Source organism: Falco biarmicus, chromosome 1 (assembly GCF_023638135.1).
Source record: "Falco biarmicus isolate bFalBia1 chromosome 1, bFalBia1.pri, whole genome shotgun sequence".
Classification (NCBI taxonomy): domain Eukaryota; kingdom Metazoa; phylum Chordata; class Aves; order Falconiformes; family Falconidae; genus Falco; species Falco biarmicus.
Window position 1 is genome coordinate 114936194 of NC_079288.1, and position 22484 is coordinate 114958677.

At 42.8% G+C, this 22484-nt stretch overlaps 2 protein-coding genes across 2 annotated transcripts; one reads left to right on the plus strand and one right to left on the minus strand.

Annotated features, from left to right (window-relative positions):
- Positions 1 to 607: 607 nt before the first annotated feature.
- Positions 608 to 5707, plus strand: LOC130160535 (short coiled-coil protein B). Its single transcript, XM_056363136.1, has 5 exons — positions 608 to 692; positions 1306 to 1377; positions 1481 to 1564; positions 2143 to 2281; positions 5506 to 5707. Exons 2-5 carry the CDS (start codon positions 1359 to 1361, stop codon positions 5585 to 5587), a joined length of 324 nt encoding a protein of 107 aa, XP_056219111.1. The 5' UTR covers positions 608 to 692; positions 1306 to 1358; the 3' UTR covers positions 5588 to 5707.
- Positions 5546 to 20618, minus strand: LOC130160530 (calmegin-like). The gene is made up of 5 exons (XM_056363124.1): positions 20037 to 20618; positions 18378 to 18497; positions 18061 to 18196; positions 15300 to 15418; positions 5546 to 5669 (listed from the first exon to the last, which is right to left on the minus strand). Exons 1-5 carry the CDS (start codon positions 20187 to 20189, stop codon positions 5589 to 5591), a joined length of 609 nt encoding a protein of 202 aa, XP_056219099.1. The 5' UTR covers positions 20190 to 20618; the 3' UTR covers positions 5546 to 5588.
- Positions 20619 to 22484: the final 1866 nt, after the last annotated feature.

The following is a 22484-nucleotide window of genomic DNA, read 5'->3' on the forward strand; positions in this document are numbered from 1 at the left end:
AACACGCTGTTAATCATACTGTGGAGGCACCCAGAAGATGTAAATGATAAACATGTATTTTCTGAAGTGTATTAAAAAAGCACAGCAGAGGGCACAGTTCCCAAATACCTTATCCCCCTGAGTATTTAAACAGCATCAAATTATTTATTTATAACCAGATACATTCTTGCAACACATGGGTGCGATATCGATGTATTTCACGGCAATATATGGTTTAAGCTACATAGTCCCTATATAGATACCATGGGTTATGCATGTGGGCTTCGAGGCAACTATTTGTGTGCGGGGGGGGCCCGGCCGGCGCCTGTGTGTATGCGGGGGGGTGCGGGGGGTGCGGGGGCGGTTGGGCCGGCCGCGCTGGCGCAGCCGCCGCAGGCCGGAGGAGCGGGGCTCCCCGCGCCCCGCCAGCCGGGACACGCGCCCCGCACGCGGCACGGGGCGGGGCGGCCGCGGGGCTCCGCCCTCCCGCCCGCCCGCCAGGGAGGTGCCGAGGCCCCGCCCATTGGCTGGCGCGGGCGCAGCGGTGCGCGCGCGCAGGGCCAGCCGGCGGGGAGGCGGCGCAGGCGCAGAGCGGCGGCCGGGCCAGGCCGGGGCGGGGGCGGGGCCGGGCCGGGGGCGGGGCCGGGGCGGGCCGTGCCGGGCCGGGCCGGGCCGGGCGGGGGGCGCAGCCCGCGGGGAGCCGGCGGCGGCAGGTGAGGAGGCGGGGCGGCGCGCCGGGCCACGGCCGCTCGGGAAGGGGCGGGCGATGCTCTAGGCCGCGGTGCTGGGGGCGGGCGGCGCGGGGTGCTGCGCGGGAGGGCCGCGGCGCTCCGGCGGGCCCTGCGCTGAAGCCCGCTGCGGCGCTGCCCGGTGCCTCGGCGCTGCTGGGCCGCCCTGCGGGCAGGGGCAGAGCCGCCGGGGGGCGCGGGGAGGGGCAGTGGCCCCGCGGGCTCGGCCTCCGCGATGGCCGCGACGCGGGGTGGGCAGGGCAGGGCCCCGCCGCCGCCTGAACCGCCCGTTCCAGAAGGATCGGCGCTGGCAAGGCGGCAACGGCATCGCTGACACGCCGGGTTATTTTATGCGGATCTAGAGTAAGCCAGAGCTGTTATTTTTGTACGCTGAAGCGTAGTTACTTGAAGAATCATGTTTACGTACTGCCTAAAGCTCTAGGAAAAATAACCCGGGAACGTTAAGAAATGCTGTTCTGCCTCAGGCTTGAGCGCTGGCTTTCAACAGCGGTTAGAAAACGCACCTGAACCCCAAAGGCGGTTAGGTTTACTCTTGCCTCAGCTTTTTGTTTTGTTGTTGTTGTTTATCTTTAAGCAGACCATCATTCCGGAATACGCTCTTCAACAGTGGAGAGAGCCCATTCTACAGTGATGAACGCCGACATGGATGGTATAAGTTCTTAATGTTCTTGTTCTTCATTGTTATTTTTTCTACTTGATATGATTTCCAGCTGTTACAGAGGTTGTATTCAAACTCATATGATTTATTGCAGCTGTTGAGGCTGAAAATCAGGTGGAATTAGAAGAGAAAACACGGCTTATTAACCAAGTGTTGGAACTGCAGCACACACTTGAAGGTCAGCAGTTTGATGCATCAGCACTGGGTTTTTTACAAGCAGGCAGTAATGAGCAAAACAAGAGAACCTTACTGCTCTGCCCTACCTTAGCCAAAGTGTCTAGAAGTATGTCACTTGGGCAGCTGAAGGTACATAAGCAAGGTCTCAACTATTTTTTTCCCCCCTCTTTCTGCAACATCATGTCTGCTCGACATATAATACACATCAGGCAGAAGGGGGGCAACAGTGAACTTTCCCAGGCTCATTAGCTGACGTGTATCTTTGAGTCTGCTCATCACTGAACTTTTGTTTCCGTACAGTTTAGCCTGCAGTAGCTTAAATCAAAAATTCAAAAGAATAAAGGTACAGACTAACAGTAAGTTTACGGAACGAGTTGGTCAAAACACTCCGCTGCAAAATAATACAGGAAAAATGGGCTTTAGATAAAACTTGTGAGTAGCACAGCGTCTTTTAAGATAGTACCTTATAGACAACGTTTCCCTCATTAAAGTGTGAATAGTTTGATGTAGGCACGTAGAACGTACTCATTATTGTATGTGATAACGTCTAATATTTTTCTTATACCATCACCTTCGCAGATCTCTCAGCACGAGTAGATGCTGTTAAGGAAGAAAACTTGAAACTGAAATCAGAAAACCAAGTTCTTGGACAATATATAGAAAATCTGATGTCAGCGTCTAGTGTTTTCCAAACAACTGACACAAAAAGCAAAAGGAAGTAAGGGTTGACTCACAGATGATGTCATTGTATTGCTGCTGTCTTTTTTTGTTTTAATGGGCACAGGCTACATGAGCTCAACTACCTTAGTTTGTGGCTTTACTGGATACCTGAAGATGATAAATTTTGGTGATAAACGGAATTAAGGACATATTGTGTATTGTTAAGATTAAGCAATTTGCAAATGTAGCGTAGAGACTTACTAAACTTTTGTATTTGTTTTTAAAATGAGCATACCTTGTTGAAAACTGGATTTGGTTTGTCAGGTGAAACAAAAGTCTGTTGGTGCTCTTTGAGGTCTTAGGGTAGGATTCGTGACTAGCAAAATAATACGGTTATAACCAAGTCGGGAAAAATATTTGAATTGCATCACCTCTTTGACTTAAAATATATTTAGTGTCTAGTACTGTTAATAGCTCTGCAAAGCACCTTTAAACAAAAACCTATAAACCAGTTAAAGAATTTCTGTGAGGTAGTGACAGCATGACCTTATTTGTAGGGTTTGCGTACAGAAAAACACTTAAGATGTTTTGGGAAGGGGGAGGGTAAGGGAAGAGGAACAAGGTTAAGCAACTTCATCGGGGAAATACCAAGCTGATGCAGTATCGGAGTGTAAGGTGTACACTTCAAACAGTTTTCACTTTCCTGTTTCCTCAAAGAGTGATCAGGCACAGCATCACCATGTATAATCTTCCAGAAGTTTTTCAGTTTTTGATTAAGAGTTAAATTAAAATCTGAGTAATGAGCTTTACAGAAACAGGTCATCAGTGTTGCTCACGCTCGTTGTGACCAACCTGCCGTGAGGAACCGAGAACAAGCCTTTCCTTGCCACCTGTTACTTTCTTCTGCAGTGCCAAACTTGTCATTGCTTCAGGCCTTAGAGCCACTGTTTTCCTGCCCCAGAGCCTCAGCTTGTGAAGTGCTTCGTGAAGGTGGAAGCTAACCGAGGAGCAGCTTCAGTTGTAATTAAATAAGGCGGCCTTGGTACTATTTAGTCTTCCCTGACTATAGAAAATTCTCAGTCTGGGATCTGGCATCCTCTCGGGAAGACCACTTTTACTAAGCTACGATGTGGCTGGTGAGAGTGCAGGCTGCAGAGGTCCGATACTCTTGGAGTTCCAAAGATGACCGAGTTTTAATAGCAAGGCATCCTGGAACTGGATTATCATCAGTTTGTTAATTTCAAAGCACTTTCAAGCAGCCATAATAGCAAGGTCAAGTATTTTTCCTGAAATACCTGTTCAGCTATAAATGGACTACACGCAGGAACTGCGTGTGAAACCTCAGTGTTAAAAGTGTCAGTGGAAGGGTGTTCCCCTTTTGCCTGGCTTTCCAGATCTACAGCCTCAGATCCCCTAAAGCTCTGACATTTCTCCCCCAATTACTAGCATAACACTAGATCCAAGTAAGCCAGCATGCAGAAGGATGTCTTCTATCTCCAGGTTCCAGATAGTCAAAGTCATTAAGTCTGTGTTAGAGTGAGACGGGCCTTAGCGAGTCAATTACTGCGAAGCGCACCCTTGAGTCGTGGCCTCACAAGACCATCTTACCCATAACAAATGGCTCCTTATTTACTGAAGCGAGGCACAAGCAAAAATGTTGATGGGGCATTAATTAAGACTTTCTGGGAACCCGAAGTTCAAAACCCTAAGGGAAGACTAGCATCCCCTGCCGGGGTGACCAATCCCTGGGGTAACTATATCACAGCACAGAAAAAAAGCCACCCCGAAACCACTCCCAAATACCGGAACAATTCCAAAGGACTTTTACCAGGCTCAGACAAGATTCATTCAAACGGAATGCCAGACTGTTCCCTGACAGCTCACAGTAGCTGTTACTAGCGGGATACGGCATTGCTCGCAACTTCCATTGCTGAGAAGGCACAGGCAGGCAGAGTGCTCACTTCTTAACCTTTTGCATGTAGACCCTAAATAAAGAGGGGGGAACCTGCATTTAGCTGTCAAAACCCCAAGCAAAAGGCCAGAGGCCTTTCCGTGTAGTTTGCACAAAACGGAGCCCCAAATAATTAGTTTTTGAACACTTCAACACGAGCACTTGAAGACGCTGGCTTCCTCGTTAGGGTTAATTAAGCATTCATTTGTTAAGAGACTTCCATGGAACCTTTGCGGACTCTACTTGTTGTGAGAATATTTCGGTGAACTAACTTCTTGTCAGGCATGAGGAAATCTGTTAGGTTCCTTAGGAATTAATGTATTTCTACTTGGGTTTAAGGTAGAAGTGCTTTTGCTAGCCTTTTACGTTCTACTAACAGTATTGGCAGCTGCCAAGCAGCAAGAGGTATCTGGTGACTGCAGTTTTATTGTTTGTTTTAACATACAGCTGAACTTTAACAAAACAACGTTTCTTTCACAATAGGCAGTTTATTCAAACTGTATTATGAGAATGCCCAGTTACTCACATCTGTAAAAAACTTTTATCAATCAAAAATTCTTATCTATATTAATAAATTTCACGTTAAGCAAGAATTACTAAATATTTTTAGGAGGCAATGTACACTTAGCAAGTGTTCTATAAACAAAGGTTATCCCACTCTGGCTTGGAACACAAGAACTATAAAAGTTTGGAAAAGTTGCCTGTGGATCACTTCTGCAGATTTGGTATCTGCATCCGAAAATGAAACAAGTCATGTCAATTATCACTTGCTCTAGGAATGTTCTACTTTAAAATATCTCTTAAAAATAAATTACTGTTACCAATGTCTAAAGTGAACAGGTGACCACCAATCTAACAAGATCAACTAAGATAAATAATTTACAATAAAATTGTAAATCATCATACAAAAACAGTTATTGCATTTAGCTCTGCACAGAAAAAGAGTACCTTTTCTCATAGCAGCGTGAACTGCTATAGCTGCGACCTATCTCTACTATCATCCACTTGTAGCTGAAAAGTGTAAACAGCTAATTTTGTGCTAGAGCTGCAAAAATATGATAAATTATTAATTTTAAAAAATACTTGGAATAAGTTTATCCCCAACTAGTATTAATTTCTAGGAATCTTCACACTGTAAGAATCTTCACCTTAAAATCAGTTGGCCAGCTTGTAATTTCACTTCTATTCTGAATTCAAAACATCACTGTACTCCTCACAGATAGTATTTCTCCTTAAAAAAAAAAAAAAAAAAAAAAAAAGAATCAAGGAAGTTATGGAAGGTTAAAAGAGGTTACATAGCAGTGAGTCCCCTTTTTTCCTTCAAATCGCAGGAACTTGCATGCTGTGAGGCCTGCTGAAGTGGCATACCAAAAGTTACTGTTAGTTAGACCTACAAATACTAGCTGGAAGTAACTCAGTGCTTTTGTACTCTCCTTTTGCGCACCGATTTCAGCGGACCATCTACAGAACCTGTGCTTTCATCAGCTTCTTTCATCTGAAAAAAATAAAAAAATCCAGCATTAAAATTGTAAACCCATTTTAATTTATTGAAACTGTCATGGTACTTCATTCCTCCTCCTAACACCCCCAATCATATTATCACTAAATGCAACACTGAGGCGATAGGACATTTCTTTTTCCACAATACTAATTCAACAATGGAGTGGGTAGAAGACTTTTCCTTTCTGTATTCAGAAAGAATAGTACCATCTAAACTGATGCCAGAAATTTGGTTTTGCCCATTTACTCGCTGGCTTAAAAGCAGTGACACTAATGAATTTAGCAACTTCCTTAAAGTGTTACAGATCTGCTAATAAGTTAGAATTAATTGACTTTATTTGATTTTATAAAATCATTTGGAATAAGAAATATATTTTAATGAAACTTGTAGTTGCACAGCAAAAGCTGCTATGAAATCCTTTGTACAGCCCTGTACCAAGGCCAGAAGAATGGGCTAGAATCATTGTTTAAAACTTAGGTAACAGATTTGGGATTTTACAGATTTCTGTGCATTTGACTAGTCTTCTGTATGTAGAAAGTGTATTGAAATGTCGGAATATAGAATTAATGGGAACTGGGGAGGGTCGACTGGAACAACTTGTAGTGACCTGCCAAGAAACCATGAACTTTAGTAAAAGGTAATTCCGGCAGGGGGAGAGCGCGACCACCGACTCAAATCGTACCCCAGACCCATTTGTGGACCTTTCTAACCTTTACTGCGCAGAATCGGATATGGGAGGAGAGTATGTTAATGATTTTTGGGAAATACTACAATTATGCATGAATACTTAATGAATATGCATGAATAAGTTCTATATATGGTGTATGATTTTGGAACTTGGTGTGCGTTGATCATGAGAGGACTCACTCACACACCCGGCCGTTAATAAAGAAGTGTCTGCTTATCTACATCACATTGGTGTTGATAAGTTCTTCATTCCGAGATTTCGGTAACAGTTTTTGGCGACCCAGATGGGACCTCGCTGAAGGAGACTGGAGGAGTTGGGGACCTGATCAGTTCCAGCCGGCACCGAGGATTTCTCGGGGATACCCATCGATTCCCGATCTGTAAGGCTTTTCGCAACATTCCCTGGATTTTGGTAAGACACTTCTTTTTTTGTAATTGTAGTAAGTGGGTTAAGAGTTCCACTAAAGTAAGCGCACTGTAGGAAGTGGGTTAGAGTCCCACTGTATTTGTCTGCCTGTCAGACGCGGCGAAAGCTGCGCAGGGTTGGACTAAAGGATCCTTGTGGAAGTGGAAGTTTAGGCGTTTGCCTGTAAGACATAAGCGAAAGCTATTGCAGGGTTGGACAGTAGCGGATATAAAAGAACATAGCGGAGATAAAAGAACCTATATGCTAATAGCGTTCTCTAAGGCAGCACCTTTAACAAGAAGATAGAAGTTTTCTTTGTGTGATACAGAATTGTTTACTTTGGTTGTGTATTGAGGAGAAAATTAAGTGTGTAATATTGTGTTATATACCTTTGTTTAAGGTAACAATTGTGGAAAAGTGTGAGTGTGGCTGTAAGGGTGAGACGTGCGACTGAGCACGAAAGCGACTGTGGAGTTCAGATCTACGGATCAGAGTGACAGATTTGAGTGATTGTGTATTGTAAAGTGATTATACCATGGCATCTAAGTTAACTCAGTTGTTTAAAAGTAAAAGTATGGGTAATCTTACTGCAAATGACAAAATCCCGAAAAAATTCTCCTTTGGGATGTTTATTGGCACATTGGGGAGATTTACATGATGATTTGCGAAAAAAACAGATGATTGAGTATTGTAATAATTGGTGGCCTCTGTATACGTTGGATAATCAGGAAAAGTGGCCCATGAATGGGACACTAAATTATAACACTATTCTGCAGTTAATGCCGGACTGTAAAAGAGAGGGGAAATGGAGTGAAATGCCATATGTGGATTTTTTTTTTTACTTAAGACAAAGAAAAGATTGGCAGGATGAATGTAAGCTAACTATTAGAGATAATTTGGTAATGGCTATACTCTCTGATAATAAGAAAATGAAAAAAAAAATCCTGTTGCTCAACCTGTGAGATTGGGAAGGACTGTTTGAAGAAGAGAATTGCCTCTGAAATTGATGAAGGACCAGAATTAGATATATCCCCTCCTAGGAGAGAAAGGAATTGGGGTCGAGAATTTAGGGAACAGGAGCAGGTGGAGGAACCGGAGAGTAGTGGAATAGAGGACGTGGAGGAGGGACTGTCCGAGATTGTAATTCATACCCCTGTTTCCCAGAGAACTCGACAGCAGACACAAACAATAGCTCCCCTGCAACAGGGAGTTGGTAATGATGGGCCACTGTACGTGAAAGTGCCTTTTTCAGTTATGGATTTGATGGAATGGAAATGTTCAGCAGGAGATAGCCAAAGTAATGGTTTTAGATGATTGAAGGGGACTGGAGGGGAACCCAGCTGAGCCTCTGGTTATAATTAAGCTGGGAGAAAAAGAAGTTAAATTTTTAGTGGATGCAGGAGCAACGTTTTTGTTACTAAATACCTGTACAGGAAAAACTGGAACAAAACCAGCCAATATAATAAGAGCAACAGGGAAAGAAGAGAACAGGCCATTCCTGCAACCCCTGGATTTGAAATTTGGAAATGAGATAATTATATATGAATTCTTGTATGTACCAGGATGTCCGATACCCTTGTTAGGAAGGGATTTGTTATCCAAATTAAATGCACAAATTGTTTTTGAGGAAGGAGAATTTTTCTTGAAAATACCTGAGTCAAAAACGAGAGAAATCCTGATGATACAAGAAAAAGTAAAGGAGCAAGAAATTCCACTGGAGGTGGATTTGGCAGTGATCCCTACAGTATGGGAAGCAGATATTCCTGGAAAATTGAAACTAGCAGAGCCTGTCAAAATAGACTTAAAGGAGCAGGGACAGTAAAAATTAAGCAATATCCAATCAAACCAGAAGATAGACAGGAACTAAAGAAATTGATTGATAAATTTTTTGGAGTATAAAATTTTGGAAGAATGTGAATCTGAGTATAATAATCCTATTTTACCAGTCAGAAAACCTTCGGGTGAATATAGGCTGGTGCAACATTTGAGAGCAGTGAATCAAACAGTTAAGGATATTTATCCTGTAGTAGCAAATCCTTATACGCTGTTAATAGTGTTAAAGGAGACTTACCAGTGGTTTACAGTGCTTGATTTGAAAGATGCTTTCTTTTGTATACCTTTGGAAAGGGAAAGCAGAAAACTGTTTGCTTTTGAATGGGAAAATCCACAAACTGGGCGAAAAATGCAGTTAACATGGACAAGATTACCCCAAGGATTTAAAAACAGCCCAACAATTTTTGGAAATCAGCTGGCAAAGGAGCTTGAAATCTGGAAACAGGACAAATCAAGGCCTGGACATTTACAATATGTGGATGACATACCAGAAGAAAGGTTTACGTGACTATTGACCTCTTGAATTTTCTTGGACTAAATGGGTACAAGGTATCCAGGAAGAAAGCCCAAATAGCCTGCTAGACTGTGATATATCTGGGTTTTGAAATTTCAAAAGGGCAGCGACAATTAGAAAAGATTGCAAATAAACCATTTGCAGTATACCTGAGCCAAAAAATATTTATGAACTCCGAGTGTTTTTGGGAATGACAGGGTGGTGTCGCCTTTGGATTATGAACTATGGGCTAATAGCTAAACCGTTGTATGAGGCCCAAAAGAATTCCCCCTTTGTATGGGGCCCACAACAGCAAAAGGCTTTTGTAGAGTTAAAACGTGCCTTAATGTCTGCACCTGCTTTGGGACTTCTGGATGTAACCGAAGATTTTCAGTTGTTTGTTCATGAAAGACAACGCCTTGCACTGGGTGTGTTAACTCAGAAGATAGGAAGCTGGAAACAACCAGTCGGATACTTCTCCAAACAACTGGACACAGTGAGTAGAGGGTGGCCAAACTGCCTTCGAGCAGTGGTGGCAACAGTGATGCTCATACAAGAAGCTCGGAAATTGACCTTGGGAAGAACAATAACAGTCTGTGTCCCACACATGGTGATAACTGTTTAGAACAGAAGGGGATACATTGGCTGTCTCCGAGCCAAATGATGAAGTACCAGGTGGTACTGATTGAACAGGATGATGTGAATCTAAAGACAACTAACCTGGTAAACCCTGCAGTGTTTTTAAGTTCCATACAGAAAGAAGGACAACTGGAACATGACTGCTTGGCTACTATCGAGTATGTTTATTCCAGTCGTGAAGATCTGAAGGATGTACCACTGGAGCGACCAGACTGGGAATTGTATACTGATGGAAGCAGCTTTATGGAGCAAGGAGTCTGATATGCAGGATATGCGGTAACAACAGATACTACAGTCACAGAAGCAGGAGCATTGGCAAGTACCACATCAGCCCAGAAAGCGGAACTTAATGCTTTGATTCGAGCCCTAGAATTAAGTAAAGACAAGAAAGTAAATAATGTGGACAGATTCAAAATATGCCTTTGGGGTAGTGCATGTCCATGGGGCTTTGTGGAAAGAAAGAGGGCTGTTGTCCTCTCAAGGATCAAACATTAAGCATCAAAAGGAAATTTTACAGTTATTGCAAGCAGTTCAGAAACCAGATCAAGTAGCAATCATGCACTGTAAAGCACATCAAATTGGGAACACAAAAATAATTGTTGGAAACAATTTGGCTGACAAAATGGCAAGAAAGGTAGCAAAGAAACAAGCATTACAAATACCAGTAATTCCTTCTAAAACAGTAATCCTTCCCAGGGAGAAACCAAGATATTCAGAAGAAGATGACAAATTAGGTCAGTTATTAAATGCTAAGAAAAACCTAGCCAGATGGTGGGTAACCCCTAATGGACAGGTAGTGGTTACACCTCTTTTGATGAGAGAGGTAATTCAAACAAGACATCAGGAATGTCACTGGGGAGCGGAAGCCTTAGTAACTTTACGGAAACAAGAAGTATCAGTTAAAATGTTGGGAATAGCTAAAATGATAACTGCAAAATGTGAAGTATGTTTGAAAAATAATCCAGTGATTAAGAAAAAAGTTTAAATGGGTAGATTGAAATCTGGTACAGAACCTGGAGATTATTGGCAAGTAGATTATTCAGAGTTACCTAGACAAAATGGGTATCGGTACATCCTGGTGGGGGTTGATACTTTTACAGGATGGCCAGAAGCCCTTCCCTGTCGCACCACACAAGCAAAAGAAGTAGTGAACTGGTTACTACAATAAATAATTCCAAGATTTGGAGTTCCTGTTGGAATTTCTTCTGACAGAGGTCCACACTTTGTTGCAGAAGTAGTTCAAAGTATTAGCAAAGGATTGGGTATTATTTGGGATTTACATGCGTCCTGGAGGCCACAATCTAGTGGGAAGGTAGCAAGGATGAGTCAGACTTAAAAAAGACAAATAAGTAAAATTTGTCAAGAAACTAATCTAAAGTGGCCTCAGGCATTTCCATTGGCATTACTATGAATCAGGGTACAGCCAAAGAGTGGAACCTCAGTTAGTCATTATGAATTATTATATGAAAAACCATATGAGTCTCCAGAACCAAATCCAAACATACATGTAAAAGGAAACCAGGATGTGTGTAACTATTTGCTTTCTCAAGGGAAAACTTTGGCTGCAATTTGGAATAGACCTTTATCCCTGGAGAATTGAATGCATGATTTCCTACCAGGAGACTAGGTCTATGTGAAGACCTGGACCTCCAAACCTTTGCAGGAACGTTGGAGAGGACCTTTTTCAGATGCTGTTAACCGCTGTTACAGCTATCAAGATTGCAGAATCAGGTACTTGGATACATTATACTGGGGTGAAGAAAGCACCTACTCCATGGAAGATTGTTAACCGTGACTCAGAGACTTTAAAATTGACTTTGAAACATGTATATTTTTTTAATATCAGGTTTTGATTGTTCTTTTATTTTGGTCAGTAGTGTTGGTAGGATCATGGACTGACTTGGTGGACAGGAACAAAAGACAATTAGAAACAGAACAAGTGATTAACATTGCCAAACAAATGTTTGAGGAAAAATTGATGTTAGGATTGATTAAAGGATTTGCGATTTTGCAAAATGTTACGCAGATTACTGCTTGTTTACCAATACCGAGGGCAGTAGATGAATCTATTCCATGGGGAATTTTAACTATGAATCTGACCAATCTGGAACATAAAAATGAAACCACTTATTGTGAACAAAGGCCAGTAACTCAATGGTATGAACAAGTAAAGGTTATCAGAAAACAGTGGAAGTCGCCAGGTAAAGAATCAGATTGTAAAAAACTACTGAATTATGATTTTATAACAGGATCCTGACCTAGTGCCGTAGCTCGAGTTCTTCTTCCTGGGGGTCCAAATCCCCAGTTAGGATGGTGTTCTTATGATGTACAACTTAAAACCAATGTGAACAAAAGTATCATGGAATGGAAGTGTAACAAAACTGGCCAAGGTACACAATTAGTAGAACAATGGGACTCTATATGGTCCATGTCCATATTTTCCCAATTCCAGTACATGGCCAGAACTCCTTGGTGTTTTATTTGGGATGGAAAAGCTTTTGCAGTTTTACCCTCAGTCAATGATAAAGCAACTTCATTGAGAGAGAAGGAGCACAAAATAGTGCCACAGTGGAAATGTGGAAAGGTGTACGATTGCAGCAATGCAGATTTAATAATTCAAAGAATTCCTCCTTTGGCAGCTGCTTTAAAATATGGTTGGTTTTGCCGAGGTCTTAAGAATACTCTCAATTTAACCAGCACCTTTACACCTAGGGAAGGAACTCTGTTTAGTTGCAGAAAATCTACTATTCAAAACCCAGGACATATAGTTGGGCATTAAGTGATGGAACCTGGACAACTCATTTACCATTAGAAAGTAAGGTGAAACAAATTACTTTAGGCATGTCAACATTGTGTCCAATTTGGAAAAAAATACCATTTAAAGGACCCTTGGAAAGTTTGAAATTAAAATGAACCAAGAGGTCTGAAACAGATGATGATACTTGGAACAAACCATCAACCGGAGTAAAAATTGGCTGGGCTCTTGCATCACTTTTGAATCCTATAGCATCATATAGAAATAGAGAACGGCTTTATCAGTTAACAGGTCAAGGAGAAAAGTTAGCAAACATCACCAAGAAAGGGTTTAAGGAATTGACTATACAGTTACAGGCGACTTCCAGGATGACCTTACAAAACAGAATGGCATTAGATATGCTTCTATTTAAAGAGCATGGGGTATGTGGATATCTCAAGGATAGATTAGACCACTGTTGCATTCATATTCCAAATGTCACCCAAGATGTGGAACATGATCTGGAGTTACTGGGTAAAATTGAAAAGGAAACAGAATCAATTCAAGAAAATATGTCAGAAGAATGGCTGGGAAAAATTTTTAGCAAATTACGATGGAATCTAAGCTCTTGGATACAGTCCATAATCAAAACTTTGTTTCTGTTACTGATTGTCTTTCTGATGCTCATGCTAGTATATGCTTGTTTGAAGAAACAGTTTACCAATAGAATTGCAGTCAATCGCATGATCATGAGAGAAGTAGCAACTGATTCCACCAAGATAAAGTCCACCACCAAAATATGCTGAAAGAAATTTTATGTAAATAATGTGAAAGTATTGAAATAATAATTTTCAACACTTTCAAAGGGGGGAAATGTTACAGATCTGCTAATAAGTTAGAATTAATTGACTTTATTTGATTTTATAAAATCATTTGGAATAAGAAATATATTTTAATGAAACTTGTAGTTGCACAGCAAAAGCTGCTATGAAATCCTTTGTACAGCCCTGTACCAAGGCCAGAAGAATGGGCTAGAATCATTGTTTAAAACTTAGGTAACAGATTTGGGATTTTACAGATTTCTGTGCATTTGACTAGTCTTCTGTATGTAGAAAGTGTATTGAAATGTTGGAATATAGAATTAATGGGAACTGGGGAGGGTCGACTGGAACAACTTGCAGTGACCTGCCAAGAAACCATGAACTTTAGTAAAAGGTAATTCCGGCAGGGGGAGAGCGCGACCACCGACTCATATACCACCTACGCAAATCGTACCCCAGACCCATTTGTGGACCTTTCTAACCTTTACTGCGCAGAATCGGATATGGGAGGAGAGTATGTTAATGATTTTTGGGAAATACTATGATTATGCATGAATACTTAATGAATATGCATGAATACGTTCTATATATGGTGTATGATTTTGAAACTTGGTGTGCGTTGATCATGAGAGGACTCACTCACTCACGCACCCAGCCGTTAATGAAGTGTCTGCTTATCTACATCACATTGGTGTTGATAAGTTCATCATTCCAAGATTTCAGTAACAAAAGTGTATCTTAGGCAAATATTAATTTCCCATTCTTAAGTAGTATTTAAAAGATTTTAACTGCTGCCTTTGGAGAGCTACAAAGAGAACAAACTGTTCTTAAATCAGATGTGTTCTTCTCAGTTTAAAAGTGATTCGCTTGCAGAGGTGCATGAAAAGCCTTTCCAACATGAACTCCGCTCGGACAATGCATTGCTTCCTCACTTTCCTGCACCACCTAATGGCGAGCACCCCATTCAGAAGGAACAGCTCACAGAATGTGGCACAACCTGAGTGAGGACATGGTGACATGACGTCTCTCAAGTAGGTCACTAATTCATGACAGAAACTTCTACGCCCTGAAAATACCCAGAGAAAAGCAAGTCATAACCTCAGTGCGATACCGTGTAATGGTATACACACATTGAGATCTTGTAATTACTTTTACAAAGAGTCATATGCATTTTAATGGGGTTTATCAGATACTCTTTTCCTAGGGAAATGTACCAGGAAAAAAAAAAAATAATCTTACAGGAACAAGAGGAAGTACTGAATAAGGGGAAATTGGTGAAGAATCTCAGTGGTGAAACAATGCACAAGATGACCAACATAAATACCGTGGGTGGGTCTAAAGCATTTCAGACATACCCGAGTTTCTAAATGAAAGGATAATGAGTAGCTGACAAGCAAGAAAAGCACACAGAAATTCCATTCTACAATATTATTTTAATGAAAACATTTTACAGATTATCTAGTGACCGGATTAATCTGCACAAGAAAAATGTAATTGCAAGTGCTGAATTCAAAACCAGTATGGTCATTTTGCTTAAAACCTTATTTTGGAATTAGCAATCAAAAAAAAACCAACCTGGAAGCTTAAGGTTTTTCTGTGTCTCACTGAAGGGCTATTCAGTTAGAAACATATTTTCTGTTAAGTATCGTGATAAAGAGATTGACGTCTACCACAGCACCCGAATTTTCAAGACTTGCAATACATTTAATAATCTGTTAAAAAATTATACTCCTGTAAAAATGCTTCATGTTCAGAGACCTGCACGATCACTTCTATACTACAGCCGTACTTTACAATAAATATCACCTCCTAGCCAAAATTGCACAGAAAGAGACATATTTCACAGACTTACACAGAGCATTTGCGGCGTCACACAAATAAAAACACATTCCCGCCTCGTGATTGGTTTAATGGCTCAACGGAAGAACTCTCTTCCTGTAGGTAACCAGGCTTAGAGGTGCGATGTTGGAGAAGGGCAAAGACAAAACTGGCAGACAAAACGTGAGCTTACCTGATCTTCTGAGCCAGATTTATTTGACTTATCACCTTCTTCTTGACTTCCATCTGCAACTTCATTTTCTTCTTGCTGTTCATCATCATCAATATCTTTACCACCTTCACCCTCCTCTTCTGCGAAGAAATTAATTTTACTTTGTAAACATAACTGCATTAAAAATGCACTACATCCAGGCACACTAGTAAGGAAAAGAAGCCCATTTCGGTCTCAGAAGGAACCGCTTGTTTACAATAACCCATAAAAACATCTCTGTGATCCAGAGTAGAATTCTCATGAATTAGTAGAAATCGATCACCGTCGGATCTAATAACGAATTTTAACAGCTTCCAACTAGCCTCTTTTCGCAACAGCATATGCTCTCTTCAGACTTGTAAGTGACTGACTAAAATGAAAACCTTAAGTTGGTTTCCTTTAGGGAAGTGCTGAAGTCCAAGTATTCTATTACACAGTTTGAGACTGGAGTCCAAAACAGGACAACTCGGGCATCACAGATCTTTGCCTAAATTCTGACTTGGCAAAGTACAATACTGCAGTCACCAGTCATCCACCGTGGGGGACACCTACATCCTAAGGTAATCCCCTTTGCAGCAGGGAATTCTTTTGGCACGCTGTTTTGGTTGCGGGACAAGCAGCTCTGTGCTTACCCCCTTCTTAGGCATTACTGCAATACAGAAACCAGTCAGAAAAGCACTGTACTTCCCTCAGCTCACCTGAAATATGCCCACTACCCACAAATCGGCAAGCTTTCTATGAGACCTGAAGTCAGTTAGACCTTTGAACTGACAGGGACTGGAGAAGAAGGAGGGGAGCTGTAAAAACCCTGTCTTTTTACTCTCCAGAATTCCCTGGACAAACCATAGGCTAAGCAACAGAGGGGGTTTCTGCTTTCTTACTGGGGCCACGTCACTGCACTAGAATAATGCGTGCCCAAAGTATCGCGAATTCTAGGCTGCTCTCTGATCAGCACATAGGTTGCCCTTCTAGGGTAACCAACTCTATAGATTCTGCGTGTTTTATGAAGGAGGCCAGGCACCCAACTGTTTTGATTTCTAGTTTTTGGGCTTCAGTACTTACAAGCAAGCACTCCCACGCCTGCATTTTAGGTATCTGTGCTCGTTATAAAAGCTAAACCTCAGCAACCACAGCATGATTCAAAGAGAAGTTACTGAGATTTGGCAAGTCTCTACTTCAAACTGAGGTCTTAAAGTGAAAATTTCTAGAAATTGGGTACCCTTTGCAATACTTTCTATCAAGAGCAAACAAGAAATCATACCCGCACCTGACAGAAAGGACGTAAGATGGCAATTTACAACTAACGGTCTGCCAGTGGCTCAGTTACAAACAGTAATGAAGCAGTGCTCAATTCTGTCCTTGTCAGGTCATGCCTGCGTCCCATAAGCACCACCTTCAGCGTTAAAAAAACAAAATCAGAAAGCCAACACCACCGACACCTCCAATTCTTACTGCTTCAGCTCAGTAAAACTGAAACAAAAGTAACCATATAAATTCAAACAGTAGTCACATATAAGAGACATATAAAATGCAGGAAGTTACAATGCTGAAGTGCTGTACCTAATGTAAAAAATACACGTAGCATAACTACAATAATTAAAGGCCTAGGTAAGGCAGATGGACCAAGCGTGATGCGGCAAGCATTGTGCCAACAATGTACTCAATTCTCTAAGTAGTGGCGTGGGAATATCTGAGGGGATGCCGAGCAAACTTTGAAGTCATACAGGCAGAAGCTGTCAGCACTCATGGAACACAGTGCAGAGACAGATGAAACCCACAAAGTTTCAGTCAGTAACACAAAGTGATGTCAGTACTGAGAAAGAAAAAAACAAACAAAAAAATGAACATCTGCTAGGTTTCTAGCTTTCCATGCTAGTCACTTGACACTTTCTTTGTTCCTTCCGAGGAAAAGTAAAGGGGCAGAATCTTGCAGAGGTCTGAGGCTAAGGATTTTCTTGTGGAAGTCAAGATCTTGTACTGTAGGTTAGGTGATTTGCTTTTTATCCATTCCTATAGACTCTGGGAAAAGCTACGAGAACCTCAAAGCCATAGTTGAATAGTACCAGTAATCTTTGGCACAGTAACAGAACATTATTTTCTCCTTGGATGCCAAAGCAGAGCTCAACTACTGAATCATTAATTTCTCCCTTGGGGCAGCAGGACAGACCTCGGCAGGTATGCAGTGCGTTGCTAGAAGGCAACACAAAGGAAGCAGCGGACTTCAGTATTGCAATTCTACTACGTTTTCAGGCTTTATGAAGAGTTACTAGAATCAGTGACCAACAGAATAGTTCCAGGTAGAAACCCTGACACAGATGCATCAGCCGAAACCTTTACATTTAAGGCTTAAAGCTATTCCAGACACGTTTTAAGAACAACAATGTGACTTTAAACACTTCATGTACCCAAATCTGAACCATTCAAATGTGGTCGATACATGAAATATTTAGAAGGGAGAAAATATGCATCACTGTCTACAAACATGACTGTTGGAGGCACGTTAACTGACTGAAAGTGAAAAAGCACTAAGGAGAGCCATACTTCCCGCTTGTATTATCAAAGAGCTATTAGCCACGGACCACCACTCGCTGGAGGTTGCCAAAGAGGAAAAGGAGACCCGGAGCAAGGCTGGTTTCACACCTTCTAAAACAACTGGTTGTAATTATTGGCAATGTAAGCTGTGAACTAGTCCTATTCATGTTTTTATATTTAATCAGGCTGCAAGCTGGCTTGCTCATCTTACCATCTTCAGCAATTTCTTCGTTTTCTTTTTCTTCCATTTCATCATCTTCTAACTCCTCTCTCTCTTGTTTTGGTTCTCCCTTTGTAATTGGCTTAGATATATCAGGGGGTTTTAAGTCAATATCTTCATCTGTTTTCTACAACAGATTAAGAATCAATTTACATTTAAGCTGAAATTAAGAATTACACATAACAGCCACTGTAAGCTAAACAGTATCAACAGCACATTAAAAGTGCATCTTATTGCACAGATGCTCAGAGTTGTCAAATAAAATATTAAGAATAAAGCCAAATAAAAATACAGTAAATTTCTCTAACCTTTGCTGGCCAGCAAAACAACACACCTAGGCCAACGGGGAGACCCAATGTCAAGATGTAAAGAACCCAGAGCCATGGGTGGTCTTCCGCAGCAGTCACCAGTTGACTAAACATACCAGGCTGTATTAAAAACAGTAATAAAAAAAATTTTGCATTTACGTCCTTTTCAACATTTTAATAGGTTTAAAAAGTCTACTGTATATATTTTAAGCTTTACCTTGCCCAAAGTAAACCCTTCTTTACCTTCGCTTTTAATGACTAAAACAATATCTATTTCGGTAGTCGTAAAGGAACAGCTTAACACACTGCAAATAAACAGCAGGTGCTGGGTAAGAAGGAACAAACCTGGTACTCCAAACATACCAGACCGGCCACTACTCAGTTTTGTAAAGTGGCATTTGGAGCCTTGGCAACCTCCCACTTTACACCCTTCCCAGCTGTGCTATTTTCTCCCCATGCTGTACTAAGTCAGCTGAAAGATCCCGAAGCATCAAGAACCTCAGAGCATCAGCCGGCCTCCTGAAGAGCAATGTCTTGCTGCGTCTGTACTACCATAGTCTCTCCCCTGAGAGCCGATTATTCAGGGCGTAAACTGTCCTCCCAGCCCAGTTCTGACTTACACGGTAGAGGTAGGAAGGCAAGTGCCTGGTCCAGTAAGACCTCTGAAAAGGGTACATCAGCAGCTAAGGTAGGACATTTGAGAGGCACAGGGGAGGGAGGAGTCTCAAGGGAATGTTTTTTGCTATTGTGCATGCAGGGACAGATGCAAGTCCAGACATAAACCCAAAAGATTTCAGAAAAGGGAAAGACACCGGGAAGAGGTGGATTTCCTCACTGCATGGGCCGATTTGCTGTTGCTACTTGCTCATCCTGTGACAAACAGCAGCTGTCAGGAATTGGCCACATTTGCCACCAACCCATCGCTTCTTTCCCACAACTGCTCTTGCCACTCAAGGAAAACACAGGCCTGATAGAAAGAAACTGTAGTCAGTAAAGGCAGCCACTAGAGGGGCTCAGGGTCCCACACGTCAGGACAAGTTCATCCTACAGCACAGGCCAGGGATCTAGAAAAACCTGTGGCAGCTGGCCAAGTGCAGTATACAAACAAAATGTGGATGCAGACGTAGAAACAGAAGAACAGATGCAACTCCGTAAACATACGTGCACTATTTTCAGAGCTGCATAATGTACGTCTAGAGCAGCCAGAGGCATAAAATTACTAAACAAAAAAAACCATATGACTATATATCCGTTTGTCTCCCATGAGGAATATCTAAAGAACATCTATAATGGAGTTAGCCACAAGGGGAGGGGGGGAGAAAAAAAGAGGTCTTTGAGTGTAAGTAACTCAGCTTCCATTTGCTGACAGGAACTGAATTTCTAGCATCACCATGAAAAGCAGAAATCCCATTAACTGTAACGCGGCCCATTTCTTGCTAGGTGTTTAAGGAAGGTGTTACAACCTTTTAAATCAAAGAGCATATTGATCTAGGAAGGGCTAAATGCCAAACTACAAGAAAAACCCTATCATAGTTACTCAGCAAGATTATTAACTGAAGACAAATTAATATTGTCAGCATTAATTGACAGAAAACTCTTCCAACCGTTGCACGTCTTACTCGCTGCTTTCAGCTATCGAGAACGTAGTGAAGTTTATACCTCATTAGCACTTGCTACGAATTTCTTCAAGCCCCAGCCATCTGCTGCCCAACGGTCTGCTACTTCTTTTTCTGAACATATAATGAAGTTATCAAAGTAGATATCGGGTGTCATAGACCAGAGTTCTAAACCAATAGCACTGACAGTGGTCATCTTGAATGGGTGAAGATCTTCAAAATAGTCTGGGTTCTGTATTTTTCGAGGGCTCCAGATCCCCTTTTAAGGAAAAAGGATGTAATCGCGTTACCTATCCCCAACTCAAAAACAAACCAACTGAAACAAATTTTAAAATAATTAGAACTTCCTGGTTATTTTAAATGCATAATTTAAAAAGACAAGCAGTAGGGTTTAACCTCCATAAAAACCAGAGACCGGCAGATGGGTGTCAATTTTCTGGCTTAGAGCAGACCTCTTAAAATTAGGGGGTTTTGCCCACACAGGGTTACAGTAGTAACTTGACTGTACAAAGTACCTCTTGTCCTCCTGGTACTGGTGGTTCCAAGCACAGACTTTGTAAGCTTCCTAGAGTAAGCCTAGGAAATACTGCAGGGAAGTAAGACATTGGTGTTACTTCTTCCCATAGTCTCTCCCTACGTAATACAGAGTTTTGGCTTTTGTTCATCAGTGTGAGCGGACTGAGAACGGGCTGAACGGCGGAGCTGAGAGGGCTGCGACCAGCAGCGCAGAGCCCAGCTGGAGGCCTGTGGCCAGCGGTGCTGCCCAGGGCTCAGCGCCGGGCCCAGTCCCGTTCAGCTGATTCACCGGTGACCTGGGCGAAGGCACAGAGCGTCCCCTCAGCAGGCTGGTGGCTGGTACAAAGGCGGGAGGAGCGGCTGATGCCCCAGAGGCTGCGCTGCCATCCAGCGAGAGCTGGGCAGGCTGGAGAGCTGGGCAGGAGGGACCTGATGGAGCCCAGCAGAGGCCGGTGCCAGGCCCTGCCCCGGGGGGGCACAGCCCCACGCACCAGCAGGGGCTGGGGGCTGCCTGCGGGGAGGCAGCTCTGCGGGGAAGGGCCGGGCAGTGCCGGGGCACAGCAGCTGCCCCTGGGCCGGCAGCCAGCCCCGGTGGCCCAGGAGGCCGGTGGCGCCCTGGGGGGCGTGAGGAGGAGCGTGGCCAGCAGGCGCAGGGAGGGGATCCTGCCCCTCGGCTCGGCCCTGGGGAGGCCGCCCCGGGAGTGCTGTGCCCAGCGCTGGGCTCCCCAGTTCCAGAGACAGGGAGCTGCTGGGGAGGGCCCGGCGGGGGCTGCGCAGGGGGTGAGGGGCCTGGGCACCTCCCGGGGGAGGGCAGGCTGGGACACCCGCGGCTGCTCAGCCTGGGGAAGGGAGGGCTGAGAGGGCTCTGATCGATGGCTGCAGACATCTTCAGGGCCAGCGGCAGGAGGACGGGGCCAGGCTCTTTCAGCGGTGCCCAGCGACAGGGCGAGGGGCAACGGGCACACGCTGAGGCACAGGCAGCTCCCTCTGAACGTGAGGAAGAACTTCTTCACCGTGAGGGTGGCAGAGCACTGGGGCAGGCTGCCCAGAGGGGCCGGGGGGTCTCCTTCTCTGGAGACACTCAGAACCCGCCTGGACGTGATCCCGTGCAGCCCGCTCTGGGTGACCCTGCTTTGGCAGGGGTTGGGCTGGGAGGTCTCCGGAGGTGCCACCCAACCCCGATTGTTCTCTGATTCTGTGAATACAGCATATACATTTTCTTCACCGTGAGGGTGGCAGAGCACTGGAAAGAAATTTCAGGTTCCATACCAGATCACCAAGCTCTTTCCGCAGGAAATTTTACTTCAGTACTTCCACATAGTTTAAAACATAGTCTCAAAAATATTGACTACCTCAGGCTCATTGTACATATACCTAATCAGGTTAAATGCCTGCATGGGAAGAAGGCACATTTTTCAAGGTAATTCAATATTAATGGAGGCTTATTCAACCCAATTTCATTTTTGCTGGAGCACAGTTGTTCATTCCTCTGAACAGTGTGTCTCCATTCTTAAATTTTTTGAGGGATTTTTGAAAGGGGAGTAACAGTTGTCTTCAAAAGGCAGTTATGAAGTTGGCTTTACCGATTTTTTTAAATGTTTTTATTTCCATTCATTATGTAGGCCCCTAATCTCATCAGGGTCACTGTGACTTTTTGCACAGCTTAATACAAGCAAACATGTACTGTAAATGCTAATGCATGCTAAATGTACACTGAGAAGACACTAGACTCTTAACACAAATATCTGTTAAAAATTATTCAGGAGATACTTAATCCAAAGCTGAAGATGTATTTGCTTACTGAATTGAAAATCTTTGTCACATTTGAGGAAGTAAGTGGATAGTGTCCACTACACAAGGATCCCAGTTTTCCCCAACATTTACTTTTTCTATTACTCGTAAGTCACAAATTTGTTAGCTATACTATCGGTTGCACATACTAATTGTTTTATCTGAGAGCGTTTTGGGTTGTGGG